This window comes from Lepisosteus platostomus, chromosome 13 (genome assembly GCF_059453375.1).
Source record: "Lepisosteus platostomus isolate fLepPlt1 chromosome 13, fLepPlt1.hap1, whole genome shotgun sequence".
NCBI classification, from domain to species: domain Eukaryota; kingdom Metazoa; phylum Chordata; class Actinopteri; order Semionotiformes; family Lepisosteidae; genus Lepisosteus; species Lepisosteus platostomus.
The window spans coordinates 34,772,970-34,789,381 of NC_142623.1; the positions used below are offsets into that span (position 1 = coordinate 34,772,970).

Sequence of the window (16,412 nt, forward strand, 5' to 3'; positions counted from 1 at the left end):
TAAAATCTAGCTGCCACAGATATTGGACTTCATAGGACTCTGATTTGCTTGATAACAGGCAGCCATCTTGGTCCCCATGTTTATCTTGGAGACAAAATAGCAACCAACTGGAAAGTATGTTTACAAGCACAGGAGTATTCTACAACACAATTGCCTCCATAATAATGTAATGGTTTTGAAAACCAAAAGATGTTCAAATTTATGTTTATTTTAGTATTCAAAGATGGTGGTCTCACTTTTTTAATTGTCATTGATGGCTTGTTGCCAGGATCTGTGTCACCTGTCATGTTGCATTCCAGGATTGTGCAGTAGGCACATTGACAACAATGTAACAGTACCTGAAGTGTTGATGTAGTGCTGTATGACAATCTCTGAAAACATCAGCAACACTTACATTATGTGATAATTAGAAATGTTTTGTTGAATTTATTGAACAGGCAGAAAATGCACAAATTCTGTAATTTTACAAACATTTACACACTTTTAAAATGTGATAAAATTCTAGTTCTAATGACCTTGCAGATCTTTATCACTATCACGTCTGCGTTAAACAATTCTTGGTAAGACAGCAGTGAATCAAGTTGAGCTGGTTTTTCGGACAGACAGTAGATTTCCTAATGGTAAGAGTGATTGAAAACCAAATCTAAAAATATGAATATTTCATTTCTATTTTTGAGGGGGCTATTTGATGGAGGTAGTGTAGCAGAATGAGAAAGTCTCTAGATTCGAAAAAGCCATTAAAAAGTCAAGTGGAGGCTAAACTCTTCATAGTTTAAAAGAAACTAATACAGCCTATATACAATATCTGAGAGGCTATTAAAATCCGCCTTAATAAAAAAACATACCCATAATACAAGGTTCAGGTCCCTGCTACAGATACAGCTGTTTTACTTTCAGTGAGTTACAGTAGGTTACCCCAGTTACTCCAGTACACCCAGCTCTGTGAATAGGGAACAGATTTTTCTGTGCATAGATTCTACAATGAACAGACTTCCCATTTCAGGGAGGGAATCTTGAGTTCTCTGTTTGCTTAATTCCACAAAAACACAGATAAGATCTGATCCGATGGTCCCTTGTGACTCAAATGCTGAACTACGTACCCATTTGCTATTTTAATGTTCTGCCATTAACATAGATGACTGTACAACTGCTGTAATTGTGCAGTGCAAACTCTAAGCCTGTGGGTTAATAATAGAACCTCAGGGGAGATGATTAGAAAGAAGGCAGGGAAAATTATGCGTTTCTGCAGTTAATTATTTATAAACAGATGCCATGGGGGGTGCTGCTGATTAAGAGTGGACTAAAATGCACCAGCTTTAGACATTTGTTTGAGAAACTATATTTGTGAGCCAACAACCTAAAATAGTGCACAATATTACCCTGATTGAGTCAGTTTTGCAAATATAGAAGTGATTTCAGACTCCACAAAAGGATCAAAGCCAATAAAGAGCAGAAACTGGTAAAAAAATATTAAAAAGAGCATGTACAATATCCCAGGATATCTGAAGTAACTACTCACATATGTACTGCATGGAGTTTTGTGATATGATTTGTGATAATAATGATACCAAAAAGATAAAATATCCAGTATTTAATTTTGTAGTAAACTGGTGTAGTTCTGTGTCACAGAGTGAAAAAATGGGTGTGGGGAGACAGGCACGAGGGACTATATTGACATTAAGTTTGCATGGAATGGTCTGTGTCTCACTAACTGTTGATGTGTTTCTCTACCTGTCTTGTGAGCTTCTTCCCATCAAAGGTCATCCTTGCTCAGGCAATTGTTAATTACCACATAGTTCAGCTGTGACCTGCGGGACTGTGAAATATACCCAACTGTGTCCCACACTGAGAGGGGGGACTCTACAACAGGGTCAGAATAAACGATGCATCGTTACAGCACCTGCATACAGCCATTTCATCAATGAGCCCTAAGCAGTTAGCACTGCCCACATCCAAGACAACAAAGGGACACTTTCACTCCCCCAAAGACATCCTGAGCCCTGGTTAAGGGAGCTTCCTAAGTCCCAGGCAAAAGGGTTCAGTAGATGGTTTGAGAGGGGAGAAATGAGTGGGACACAGAATGCAGTGTTGGACCCAGGAGAGGACTTGGACACCGGGGATTCCATAGAGAGCAGGTGAGGAAGGCTCTGGCATTATTTTTCTTCCTTCCTCCCCCACATTGGAGAAATCATGGAAGGCAAGGAGCATCAACGACCATGTTGTTAGGGACAGCCAGGACTTGAGAGGATAACGAGGACAACATAGAATTTCTTTTCTGTGGCGAAAGGAGGTATGCCAGGTCTGGGTTTTTAGAGAACTCACTGCTGGACTGCCTCTTTGGGACATTAGATTTTAGTAACTGAAGTCCATAAGGTTAATGTGCTGGTCTGGAATGTGTGTCTCTTGGATATACTGTTTTATATCCATTCTACATGGATGTGTTTTGTGTTGGGTAGGCCATGATAGATATTTTAACTGATAGGTAATAAAAAGGAAAATTATGTAGGATGAGTATCTTGTCTGGTCTGCGGGCGCACTGGTGATTTTGGGAGATAAAAAGAATCTCTTGTGAGGAAAATGGATACTAATTCCTTTAAAATTGCTAGGTAACATAGTCAGCTACAAAGGAAACTTTTAAAAGCTAAAATTATCCAGCATTATGGGGTCACCATCCATGACATCTGTATTTCTTACAACCAAGAAAGAACTAAATACACAATCCAACATAAAGATCTTATTTTTATTTATTGTTGTTTATGAAAGTCTGTCAGGCAAGAATGTTTTTCAATAATATCTAACATTCCTTTTTTCTGCTATAGAATTCTGCACATCACACAAAGTATTGAGTTATTGTTTATAAAATGGGTATGATCTATTTTGAAGTATCTTCAGTGTAGTATTTTGTTCTTATTCCTCTAAACAGGTTAAGCATTATAATTAGAATGCTATTCAAAGCCTCTGGATAATCCATAAAACATATTAACTAAAGCTATATTAGCCCTAAACTGAAAGTTAATTACATGATTGCTTAAGGCCGACATCTCTGCTCTGAGGTTTCTCTTATTATTTTACCTGCGTTAAACAAAAGATAAACAGTATAGTACTGGATGCGTGTGCAGACATGTTTATTAGTGGTTCATTGTTAATTTTCCATTATATTCTAAGATATTATTGAGAGAAAGAGTGCAAGCAAAATGTTGTTAATTTTTCTTATACTCCCCAGAAAAAAACTGTACAGTTAGACATACTGTACATGGTATTTTCTTCCACAATGCCATGGCAAAGTTAATTGAATATATTTGAGGGTATGTTTTGCTCTTAGATTAAAGAATAGAAGGTGCGAAAGCAGAAAAAGTCTTAACACGTATCTGTGTCATTGAATTGTTACAGTTGTCAGATGCTGGAATTTAACACCTCAAAGTGCCAACACCTCAATGTTTTAAATGTTACAATACATCTTAATGTGCAAAGTGCAAATTTTTACAGAAGCTGGCAAGCAGCTAAGAGCATGTATAACGTGCAAAACAGTGGATGCTCTGAAAGCTAAAAGAGCATTGCCTGGACCATTTAATCAGAAATCTTTCCAATTGCTCATGGCCAGTACTGTTCTGCAGCATCTACTGTACATGAAAGAGGAATTTATGCATATTGAACCACAACCACAAGTTTCCATTAACTTTTGAGGTGTTTTTGTAAGCTCTATAGATATTATTTGTGCACTGACACCATGCTTATATAAAATATTGTGTTTCCATTTTACATGTACTTTTCTTTTATAAAAATATAATATAGAATCTTTCTCAATTTTCATCAACCATACAGCTGTTTTGAAGAAGAATTGCTTGGCTATAAAGGCTGCTGATCTGCAGTTATCCATGCTCCCTGTAGAGGCATCTAAAATACAAATATTCTTTTATCATGTATTTCTGTTATTTTTCAACAACATATTATTATTTACTACAGTGGGGTACTACTGCACCTTTCCAGACCACGAAGTTTGACAATAGGGGTGTCCAGTGGGGTCTCATCTATGTAGGTAATAGCCGGATTTTCATAGGCCATTTTGGCTTTTTTCTCTGCAAAGCTGTCAGAGAAAACAGGCTGACCCTGAACATCACTGTTCTTGGTGCTGCAGTGGACAGTGCAGCACAGGGTGGCATTGGTGATGAAAGCATCCATGGGTTTCAATGAATGCATCCATCCTGGGAGAAAGTCCCAGCTCTGGAGCTTCTTTGGCAAGTGATGGGGGCTCCTGGATTGAAGGAAATTGATGATGAAGATGAACAGCATGATTCCCACAAAAGGCGCACCCACGCCCACCATGATCTGCCAACCAGCCATGGAGAGCCCAAAGACGAGGGAAGGCAAGAGGAGGAAGCAGATGATGAGATAGAGCACAGCAAACCAGCGGTACTTGGCAGTGCGCTCCCCCAGCGTCTTGGCCATACGGATAGGTAACCGTGTGATTGGGATGGGGTACCACAGGATTATACCAAAGATGTTGAAGAAGAAATGGCAGAGGGCAATCTGAAGCAAACCAAAAACAACTCTGTCAAGTAAGGCTGAGACAGACGTAATCACTATATAGTATGACTAGTTTTGAAACACTTTTAGATATGTAATACATTGCTTGCTGTGCAGACTTGGAGGCTGTAAATTCAGATTTGTGTATGCTTACACAACTACAAGCAAATTAATATTTACAGTATTTATATAAATATCAACAATCAATTCATCTTGATTTGTAACATACAGTAAAATATCTATTGATATAAATTTCAAATTGTGAGCTATTCAGTAACTTGTGCAGAGATTGTCTGGCCCAATTTAAATTATAATGATAAGGGATGGCTGTTTTAACAATTAGACCATTATATTCTCTTTCAGCAGTTTGAAGGAAAACAGTATAAAGAATGGGCCTCTTTACCTGAAATGCAGCTGCTAGTTTGTCCCCAGGGCTGGCCAGAGCTGCGAGAATTGCAGTGGTTGTGGTGCCAATATTGGAGCCAAGTGTGAGGGGATAGGCACGTTCTATGCTGATAACACCAATGCCTTAAAGCACAAAGGACAGAATGTCTGTAGAACAATTCCATTTACACAGCAGCATTTAGTACTATATAATGTCATGTATCACTGCAATGAAACCTTCTCTCAAATGCTATGGAACTCAGTCTCACAAAGTTCTTAGGTACGTATTGTGTGGTGGTACTGTCACGGACGTCCAAAGGGACTAACCGTGGGGAGCAGGAGAGCGGAAAAAGACCCATATGCGTAGCGGCGAGACGGGAAAAAGGCCCGGGCTCATTAGTGCAAAGAGTTCAGGAATGCCGTATAGAAACCTATGCCCTCAGGGAGCGGACGTGGGGAGCCCTGGTGCTAGGCGGGTCTCAGGACATCCGAACGTCAATGCTGAGCCAGGACAGAGTCCAAGACCCGGAAATATATAGCCCAAGGGAAAGAGAAAGACCGGAAGGACAGCAGACCGGAAACTAGGGACAGGACAGAGAAGGAGCGCCCTCTGGCTGCAGAGGGCGTGACAGGTACTTGCAAGACATTCACAATGTCACGTTAAATTTAATCACATTTTTTAACATATTAAGGAACCTTTCTATAAGAGAAAAATGTTTTAGAATGATGATTTTAGTATGTAACTATACATATCTGCAGAAACCCTAGACAACAACTTATAATTATACACAAAAAAAATTGTTTCCGTTAAAGTATTAAAGAAAATAATACAGATCCATATAGAAAGGAAAAATACAGATTGTACTCTGACAGTAATCAATAAAACAGATTGACAATAATCTGTTTTTTGTCACCTATTAAAAAAACAGACAATTATACCATAATACTGCACAGGTGACTCTTTCCCCTAAGGTTAATGATGGCTTCCAAGAAACAATGATTATTAAGAACATTGATGAGTCTTAAGGCTTTACAGTTAATTATTCATAACACAAAATCACCAGGGCATTACTAATTTGGACCGATGAGAATTGGAACATGGAGGGAAAAGGACTCTGAATCATTACAGATTACTGATTAATTGTATGAACCCACTCACTCTGAGTTTAAATTTACATTAAAAACATTCCATGCCTCCTCACTCTCCACCCCCTTGATAAAACGATTAACAACACTTTGGTATAAGAGCTGCAAATTCATGTATAATTACCTCAGAATCTGTAGTACATGAAGAGAATATTAATACAGTGTCAATAGCTTGGTAAGTGACTTTTACTAGTTACTGTATGATGTATGGTTAATAACTGAAGCTCCACTGAAGATACTGTACAGTATGTGCCATGTAGAAATAATCCATTAATAGCTAATTCAGTGTTAACAGTTGTGCTTCTTATATATTTAGTAGGCATGAACAACATTTGCACTCCTAAAAACAGAGTTTGGCCAAACTATTTTCATTGTTTCACAAAATAAAAATCCAAGTAATTATGATTAAAACTTTCAGCATACACAGATGGAGACTCACCAATCAGGGGAGTGATAGCAGAAGTGAACACAGAACTGCTCTGAACTACAAAAGTCATCCCTGCCCCTACAACCATTGCTAGGTATCCTGTCAGCCACCCAAATGGATACGGAAAATCTGTGGAGAGGAAATATTAAGGAGCACACCTTAGTTTCTAACAAAACAGATCTGCAACCCAAATCCTGAATTTCTAAAGAAGCTGACTTATCTTTTAAAGGGCCCAGCTGCAGAAAGAAACCTTGTAAGTAATTCATTTAATTTGAATTAATAATTTGCTCAGTTAAGGACCTGAGAACTTTGCTTTAAAAAATATACTTCAGGCACTTAAGAACTTAGTTATATAAAACCACAGAAAATAGACACAGAATGCCTGCCATCCAATAACATAACTGTTCCTCTACCCAATAAATGGGCAGATTTCAAACAGATCTTTACCTGTGTTGATGATTTTCTGAATAACTTTTGCAACGTGTCCCTTCAGGACAGAGTTGAGCAGTTTCACAAGAAGCACTAGACATGTACACAGAACTACTAAGGAAGCTGCCAAGAGGATAAGCCCAATAACCAGGTCTGGAATGGAAGAGTTGACAAACAGGTGATTACCTGGAAAAGACAACAAAAATGTGTTCATTTAGCTAATGAAACTAAAGATTTTAATAGAAATTGAATATACTGTTCCTACTCTGTTTCTTGGGTGCCTGACGTCCATTACTTATTAAGGGCTTTATCCAGAGTTTGTGTTGAAAGAAGAGCATGGCAGTTCTAGTCATCCACACAAGAAGGAATTGTGTTTATTCAAACGTGTCATACAATACTTATTAGTATGTAAAAGAAAAATGTCATTGAAAATCTAGAAAGGAACTCAGAAGTTATTTACTACAACTTTAAGATATAAAAAAGGCAAATTATTTTGTACATGAGCAGTCCATACTAGGAAACCTGGCAGATGCTATCTAGCATAAAAAAAACAGTTTCAAAATAAACGCCATAAATGAAAATTAAGTTAGCAGTAGAAATTTCATGTACAAAATAGACCTACATTTATGGATATTGACTTCCATTGTCTGGTTCACAGTGGTCCAGGTTGTATTTCCTTTATTCCCACAATGATTGGTGGAAGTGCAGTTGACTGGACTGTTCACAGACACATTCACAAAGGACTGAGGAAAAGACAATGTTTCATATCAAACAAAGCATTTTTATGTGCTTGTGTTAGACAAATTAAATCAAACGTTTCAATCTCTCTTACCACAGCATGGCTGGTCTTGCACCACACCTTCACCAGACTCTTATTTCTGAGGCTCTCATCTCCTGTGGCAATGCCTGTGATTACAGATTTATCCAGCTAGAATTGGAGGAAAAATAAAACAGAATTTCTCATGGTCTGGACCATGTAAGTAAGTAAGGCATGTCTACTTAAAATTAAGATAGGCAGAACCTGCAGTGAAAATAATGACTATATGAATTATTTAATTAAGGTAGTGAGACACAGACAGATTCAAAGAAAGCCTCACTTATGTCACCATTGTTTAAAGATCCTGGAAAGCACTTTGAATGTGGAGAAAGTTACCTGAATGATAAGCTTTGTGAATGGTTCAGTAATGATTTTCAGGATATCTGGAGCGTCTTTTCCACTTTGGATTTGAAAACTCTTCACCACCATTTTACTGAGGCGATTCAAGAGGCCACTGATCACCTCCAGGGGTAGCAACACCAGAACTGACAGCCAGTTAAAGCAGTCATGAACTGTGGCACCAGCAAATGCCCTGTAAAATTACCACAATATAGAACACATCTTAGTGGTGTCTGAGTTTAAGAATCAAAGTTCACAATGTTGAATCAATTTAACCCTCACAGCTCTTTCCTATTTAAACTTTCCTTAGTTTGAACTGCTTATTTCCTCTAATGATTTTCTCATATAGGCCTTGTTTACATTCCGTAAAATAATTCATAAATTATCGCAAGTGAGATTATTTGTTGCACATACAGTAAGAGAAGCTATATTCTTTAAAGATGTGGTTAAATTAAGTCCTACTTATAATATAATATGCCAAGGGTCATAAAACCGATAAACAAATGTAAAGGTTTAATAAACCAAGAAAAACAAAAAAGGAAATTACAGTATATATGAAGTTACAATTAATAATTAGTTTGCTGTGTTCTTCTTGAGATTAAACACTATAAAAAGTTATTTTGTATCAAAAACATAGCAGGTTAAACTCATCTTTCTTATAGTGCCTCAGCTTTCCTGCTTACCTCTTGAATTCATTCCTCTCTCCAGCTTGCATTAGTGCAACAATGGTGTTGGTGACCGATGTTCCTATGTTTGACCCCATAATAATAGGAATGGCAGACCTCACTTCAAGCACTGCATGGAAAAACAGGTTAACATGAACTGACACATGCACTGTATAGCATGTTTTTGTATAATAAAAAGCAGACTTGGTCAGTTTGTTGCAAACATGTTGTTTTGCACTATATGTATTTTTACACAGACACAATACATAGAATTTGATATGGTAGAGTGATTTCTCAATTGGCGTTGAATGATTCTGAACTCATTACTGAGTAATTTCTATATACAGTACTTTTTCCAAATGAGACTGAACTGCTATGAAGACATTTTTATAACTGCATGGCTCATGGTTATAATGCAGATGGAATGATAATCTTCATACAGTAAGTTGGCTGAAGTTTTTATTTATGCAATAAGAGCTGAAATGTGCCTCAGTGTGAAAGGAAGGGATTATGAAAGAAGATTAAATCTGTACTGCTGATCACCGGCTTTGGCACTTTTCTTTGCAAATGCTGACTCATTCTCATGATCCTTTTGCAATTAATAGAATATATAGTTATGTTTCTAATGAGATGTTCATTCACTTCTTTACACACATTATCTTAGTAGGTACTGCAGCTGCATGAGCTATAACTGCTGTTATAGATGTTGATTATTAAGGAAAATCAAAAGGCATTTTATGCAAATCAAAAGCACTTTATGTAAATCAAAGATCTATGGTGTCTACAGTAAGACTTACAACCAGAAGAGACCATGCTGACGATGATAGATGTGGAGGTGCTGGAGCTCTGAACAAGGACTGTTACAAGAATGCCCACCACTAGTCCGGCTACTGGGTTAGAGAGAATGACATTATCCTTGAAGATGTCTCCTGCAACTTTACCTGTCCGGAAAAGACAGAATGCATTCATTCTTCACTGTCTTTTTGAAGAGTGATACAATTCAGAGAAAAAGTGCTACTCTTTAGAATTTCATAAGCAAAAAGATTATTCCCCCAGGTTTGTTGCAATACAGTTTTTGTCAAATACATTAAGTTTTGTTGATAATCCATACATAACTGAATGACATGCATATTAAAATGTGAAGACAAATACAAAACAAATACAAATAAAAGAAAATACAGGGCCAAGCATAGTTCAAGAAAAAGAACTGCAGACCAACACTTCCTGTTTGGAGAAGGTTTATTTTGAAAGCTAACCTCCAGAGAATGAACACTTGCACAAAATTAATTAATATCTGACTTTCAAAAAACTCAGGGTTTTGTTGAGGAATCAACTAGTTGTTCGGAACAAGTTGTTCAATTTGGTTCACTAGTCCCCAGTGAGGTTAAGACTTCCTTTTTTGAAAATATCTTTACAAATGTCATGCAATCAGCTGGAATCAATGCTCAGCTGCTTTTTAACTGCCCATGGCAGAAGTCTGATAGGACAGTGATGTGATAGTTACCCCCTGCCAACTGGAAAGCCGAGCTCAGAATATCCAGGGAGCAGACGAACATATAGAGGAAGAGGAACAGCAGAGGGACTTTCATTACAGAGATGAACAAAGACTTCGCTTTCCCTGTCTCTTCTTTTCTTGGCTCTGAAAATAAAAGTGTGTGACATGTTACATTTCTGTGGCCTAGAAAAAGGTAACCGAACATGGCTCTTTCAGGAATATTAAATAGCTGCCTTTCAATTAAATAATACAGCACATTACCCTTGTCCATCAGCTTTACTATGGATCCCAAGTACAAATGCTTCCAATGAATGCTGAGACCATCCATAAAAAAGAATTTGAAGATGGTAGCTGTACTTGAACTTGAATTTTACATATTTCAAAATTACATTTTAATATTTCTATAGTTTGGTTCTTAAAATACATTTTCGGTCTTCTAGTTAAAGGTTCAATAGATTGGGTTTCCATATTACCTCCATCTACCACCCACCTTGAACTTTGGGCAGTCTCTGGGATGCCCATGGTTTTGAGTAATGAGGATCCACTTCATAGCAGTCAGAACCACTGACCAAATCCACAGTTGACCCCACACAGAGGAAGCCATGTTCTACATTATCCGCTCCTGGAAGGTGGTAGGGCTTTGTGCTTTGAAGTTTCGCACCTGAAAGCGACAGTGTTTTTCTTAAACAGACGGAGCCTCTAGGAGCATCAGTATTTTTTACTTAAAAATATTAAATCAAATCATTCATTCTAATTCTGGACAGCTGAAAACATCAGGTTAAAACAGAATCTAGTACAACACACGTCATTTTTAATGTAATACAGTATGTATGTAAAAATGTGATCTGACTTTACATCTATTTTCTCTTTTCAGCACATTTGTTCTCAGAATATCTCTATGACTTGAGAGTAGCAATAGCAGATACAAACAAAATGGAGTTGACTTATGCCCAGTAACATCGTGATTTCTTGTGGCAAACACCCACTCTGCCCCAGAATGAATAATAGACTGTTGTCATTAATGATTTGCCTTAACAGGAAACAATACTGGAACTTTTATTTTAAGTGCTGCTTTGTTAAATTGAAATTGTAGTTCACAGTGTTGCAGTGTTATGGAAATAGCTGTTCAACAGGGTAAACTTATCTGTGGTTTATTACCATTGCAGCTGCCAACTGGACCAGCACGTGGGCAGGTTGCCCCTACAGGACAGGAGGCCATAACCCATTCAGAAAGAGAACTAGAGAAAGATCCATTATATTGTTAGTACTCAAATCAAGGTGCATTTCATGTTATCTGAATTCTGTGCATATTTCATTTAGAATTATTTATAATAATACAGTGATTATAAAAGGCTCTAAGGAGAAACTTCTGGCTTTGATGTGAATTTTTAAGATTTCTCAGCTCTTTCAACTTTCACAAGATTAACTACTATCAACCCTGACCAAGTTTCACACCTATCCTCTTTCGGATGCAATGCATGTACAGTTAGTAATTGGACCTCTGTAGAAAAGAGTCACTTACTGGTGGTGGGAGTATTATATACAGTGTCATTCCCACCTGCATCTGGACACCATTAATTGGTCACTAATTAAGAGAGGTTAAGAAGAAATAGAGCAGAAATCACTTAACAAGCAAACTGAAGATATGTTGTTAGAGAACACAACAACAGCAGGGAACTTTTAAGCTGCAGAAATAAGTTGAATAGGCCTGATCAAACAAGATATTCATTTAAAGAGATCTGTTAACTCCAGGGACATCACGGGCACTTGGAATGAAAATATACAATGCTCCTTCTGGACCAGGACTGTGTACTGTACCACTGTTCTGCAAGAGGAGAGAGCAGTTCCAGTCCTCAAATGCCTCTATTTGTTTTTGATTTTTATTCTTTGACTTTACTGAATTAATTTCATAGGATAATATTGCATAGGAAGTGGAATCATCTGTGATTTCCAGGAATTTATCAAATGCTATTTGAAAGTTACCTCTTAAGCCTACAGGAAATCAACAATTGCGGACTGGAGTTACATACTGTACCCCTGTTCTAGAAATGCATGGTGAAGACGACAAGCTTGGGTTTAAAAAACAAAAACGTACTGACAAGAGTATTTTTATCTCTTTAATCAAGTCCTGCTTGATTTTTCCTATAAATCAATAGACTTACCAAATTAAATATTCCTTACCTGAGCTGAATGTTAAAAAACGTAAGTAAACATGCTGGGGGTGTTTTGTTAAATACAGTACATTCAATACACTATCTCTGTGGGTTCTTTTCCATGTATTTCAATTTTTAAATGAGCTTCAGATCTGTCTATCTAAAAACTGTAAAGTGCAGAGAAGGTATCATCTGAGTAGAAAATATTAACCAAATTAGACAAGCCTGGACAGTCTGGTGCTTATTTGTCCATGTCTGAGCTCTGCAGTCTGTGTTGTGATAGTTCCTCCCTGCCAGATGGAACACAAAGCCAACCAGAGACCAAGCAAACGGAGAAATAGCTGAAGGAGCTGACTGAATAGAAAATCCTATACTTAACAAACACTAAGTAAAATGGATTTCTTAGGTACCTGGTGCTCTTTTTATTATTTTACTTTGCAACTTGAAATTACTTCATTCAAATTACAAAACACACTTCTCAAAGCAATTATTGAAAATATAGTTTATAGCAGTTAGGTATTTGTTACATTATATACTGTAGATGTGTGTAGATCTTCCATTGTCTTCAGTTTAGTTCTCATTGTGTTGAACTAGGTTGGAGAAATCAAAAACTGTGGTAGTCATCTAACCTAGAACAAGAATTTTATTTGTGGACTAGTTTTGTTGTGCACACCTCAATTGCAGCTAAGAATTAATATCAAGATGTTATTTGAACAGATTGAAAAAATGGATTTTCTCCTATTTTACTGATGTGTATGTGACTTACAGTATATTGATTGTATATATTGATAGGTACAGTATACTGTATGTATTTAACTGCAGTGATACAAAGAAATAAGTACCATAACATAGAACACACACAACCAAACATATATTTTATTTTAATATTTAAACACAAATATTTCATTTATTTTTTTCTACTATCAAAAACACAGTAATGATAAATGTTACTTAATTGTATTACATTATAATCTACCCCCAAATAATTCATTGAATTTAGCATCTCAGCAAGAGAGCATCTTGTATTGGAAACCAAGTGAAATTTCAGGTAAATTTCCCTAGGAAAGGTTAATCAAACTCATTAGTCTTTAAATTATTAATATACAATCAAATTAAAATTAGTTAAAATTAGATAACTAATTAACAGCAGTTTTTTCAGCCTTTTTTCCAAATCCACCCAGAATAACAAGTGCTAAAATCTGACGTCCAATTTAAGAAAACTTGCAAAAATGATTTTATAACTTTAAGAACATTTTCATATACCTGTATTAATAAAGATATTAAACTTTGATTTGTTCTGTTATTAAACTCTATATGAAATAGTAAAAAAGGGAAAATAGTACAGAAAACTGAGATTAAAATAATCAATCTTACCGTCTTCAAATATTAATTTCACTGTCGTTTTCCACACATGGTCCCTTGCACAATTAATTATGGGAAAGAGGCTGTGGATATTTTATACTCCTAGGCTCGAGGTCTAAAGTCTAGGAGCATTATGCAGTATGTCTCACTAATTAACTAGCTCTCTTCATCAAATTCCAGGCTGTTAATTTATAATCAATGAACCTTTCCATAACAGGCAATACTGTCAGAAATGTTTAGAACTTGGAACGACTGCTCCTCATTTCTTCCTAATAACAAAGAACATTTAGACCATTGCTGGTTGGTAGTAAAACAAAACTTTATGTACTAGCTTCATAAACTAATTTAGGCCAAAAAATCTAATATTAATGCTATTCAGGTCCAGGAAACTATGACTTTAAGTACAGTAAAATACCTCATAATTTTAATGCTTTTGGTGTTTAATCTTTATTTTGAACTGTGACAAATGTAAAAAATCCTCAAATGTGGGCAAATTTGCCATAGTTTATTTACATATAGTGATTTATTGTTTGACTGTTTTTTCTCTGAAGAATGTATTTTTAAAACACAAAAAATGATTTTATAATTTTATTTACATTCAACAAACTGCGTGAGTCATGATCGAAAATAGGACACCACACATGCACTCAAATGTACTGCAAGGATTCCAAGAATTTAATTCAAAGGCAAGTAAAACTGAACACAGAGCACATCTTTGATAATAATAAAATAAAATAAAATAATATAATTATAAAATAGAATATATTCAAATATCATGTATATACTGTTAAATTTAATTAGTGAAACATGACACCTAGTGGTCAGTCATATGAAATCATTTGAGAGCAACATCTGGTGATCTCTAATAGCATGCAAAGCAATTTTGCATTACTGCGCTGTTTTAAATAAAAATAACAGCTCTATCTGTTGTGATCTATCAAGCTCGAAAATTATTTGATTAAATTCTTTACCTGTTACTATGGTAGTGTAGAAATGCACACCTGTAATCTAAATAAAATCTGATACATTAAATTACATTGTTTTATAACATAACATCACTTTATTAACCCTTTACAATTTCTTGCATTAGGAATTTGTCTTTTTGCATATCCCAGCTTGCTCTCCATGAAACAGACAGGGAGAGAAGCTGGGAGTCAGAGCGCAGGGTCAGCCATTGTACAGTGCCCCTGGAGCAGCTGGGGTTAAGGGCCTTGCTCAGGGGCCCAACAGAGAAGGATTCCTCTGCCAGCTGTGGGATTTGAACCAGCAACCTTCCAGCCACAGGCGCAGATCCTGAGCCACAGAGCCACCACTCACCACACCACGCCCCAATTTATATGATTATATGACTATGATTATATGATTTATATACAGGAACTGTGGATATACAGTAGAAGTCAATTATTTTGAGCATATTGTATGAAAAAAAAATACTTCGCAATAGGATTAAAACACACAGTCACAACAACAAAAACAACAACAGTATTGTGATTGTCTTTTTGTTGTTATAGCATAACTATAAAAACAATATTTTATTGCTATTAAGAGTGTATTGTCTTTACCTCTCACCTTTCAATAGTTGTATCAGTAATTCCTGGTGTTTTTAAAGTGGTTATAACAGTGTGTCTAATGGCATTGCTTTTTCTGGCTTTTGTTTTTGAACTGGGAAAACAAAATCTACAGACCAGAGTCCGGCCAGGTTCCTCAGAGTTGAACCAGTTCACTGTTTTTGTGTGGAAAATTAAAGCAGCTCCACTTGATGTGATCTCCAGACCTATTTCACGCTCCCTGAAGCAGAGACTTGCTCGTGCCAAGTGGCCTTTTAAAACAGACTGGTCCCCCATGCTTTTCCTTGAGGGAAATAAAAATACAGGAAAAAGTGACTGTTTGAAGAATTCAATTATTACACAAAACCACAAATACTTTAACTTGTGGGAATCAATACAGTAGTTTATTGAGATGAAAGCTAAGAAGGTGAGGAGTTTCTTACGCAGTATTTGTCATTTAGCACTTTGGCATTACTGTTGTACACCGAGTGGGATAGAAATCCGCAGAAATGTCCGAACTCCCTATAAAAATATGTAGGTCATCTTTTACCTATTTACATAAGGATATTTCTCAGTTCAGGTATCTTGACATATGAATTATCAAGTCAAAAACATGTCATCTTTATTCTTTTCTTACATCACAGATAGTTTTAACACTGTAGGAAAAAAAACCGTCTTGCTTAAATCCTGATACATAAGAAAATAGAAGGTTAATATTAATTAAAAGTTTGGATGTCTGTAACTATCAAGGATTCACAACAATAAGTAGTATGTCCTTGAGCACTTTTTGAAGATGACCTAGACTCAACATGATTATAAATGCTAGAATCCGCTGGCACATACTGTACATCCTGGCTAAGTTTCAAAGCTTTATCACTGACTTTAAAATTTGAGATAATGCAATATTCATAAGTCACACTTCAAGTGTTGTCTGAATGCTGTAGCTTGTATTTTACAAGTATGTTAATCTTTACAATACATCATTTATATTGATGAGTAAAAAAATCAGTTGGTTTCTAGTAATGCCAATACACACCATGTATACCATGTAGGTATACCATGTACATTTTTTCTTTTTAGAATTTTGACTTTTTAAAAAGTCAGTCAAATAAAATCCAGTTGCA

General features: G+C 36.2%; 1 protein-coding gene across 1 annotated transcript; it reads right to left on the minus strand.

Moving 5' to 3' along the window:
• Positions 1-403: 403 nt before the first annotated feature.
• slc34a1b (solute carrier family 34 member 1b) lies at positions 404-13,856 on the minus strand. The gene is made up of 13 exons (XM_088604312.1): positions 13,754-13,856; positions 11,385-11,464; positions 10,717-10,887; positions 10,236-10,370; positions 9,529-9,672; positions 8,750-8,861; positions 8,064-8,259; positions 7,743-7,838; positions 7,533-7,653; positions 6,929-7,096; positions 6,494-6,610; positions 4,928-5,052; positions 404-4,527 (listed from the first exon to the last, which is right to left on the minus strand). Exons 2-13 carry the CDS (start codon positions 11,443-11,445, stop codon positions 3,958-3,960), a joined length of 2,016 nt encoding a protein of 671 aa, XP_088460438.1. The 5' UTR covers positions 11,446-11,464; positions 13,754-13,856; the 3' UTR covers positions 404-3,957.
• Positions 13,857-16,412: the final 2,556 nt, after the last annotated feature.

What these genes read in the sequence shown, in the direction of transcription:
- slc34a1b (XM_088604312.1), bottom strand. Translation starts at nt 11,445, where the DNA reads ATGGCCTCCTGTCCTGTAGGGGCAACCTGCCCACGTGCTGGTCCAGTT. An exon ending in TCACAAAGCTTATCATTCAG is followed by an intron (nt 7,839 to 8,063) that starts GTAACTTTCTCC and finishes CTCCAATTCTAG; the next exon opens with CTGGATAAATCTGTAATCAC. An exon ending in GGAAGTCAATATCCATAAAT is followed by an intron (nt 7,097 to 7,532) that starts GTAGGTCTATTT and finishes TGTCTTTTCCAG; the next exon opens with GTAATCACCTGTTTGTCAAC.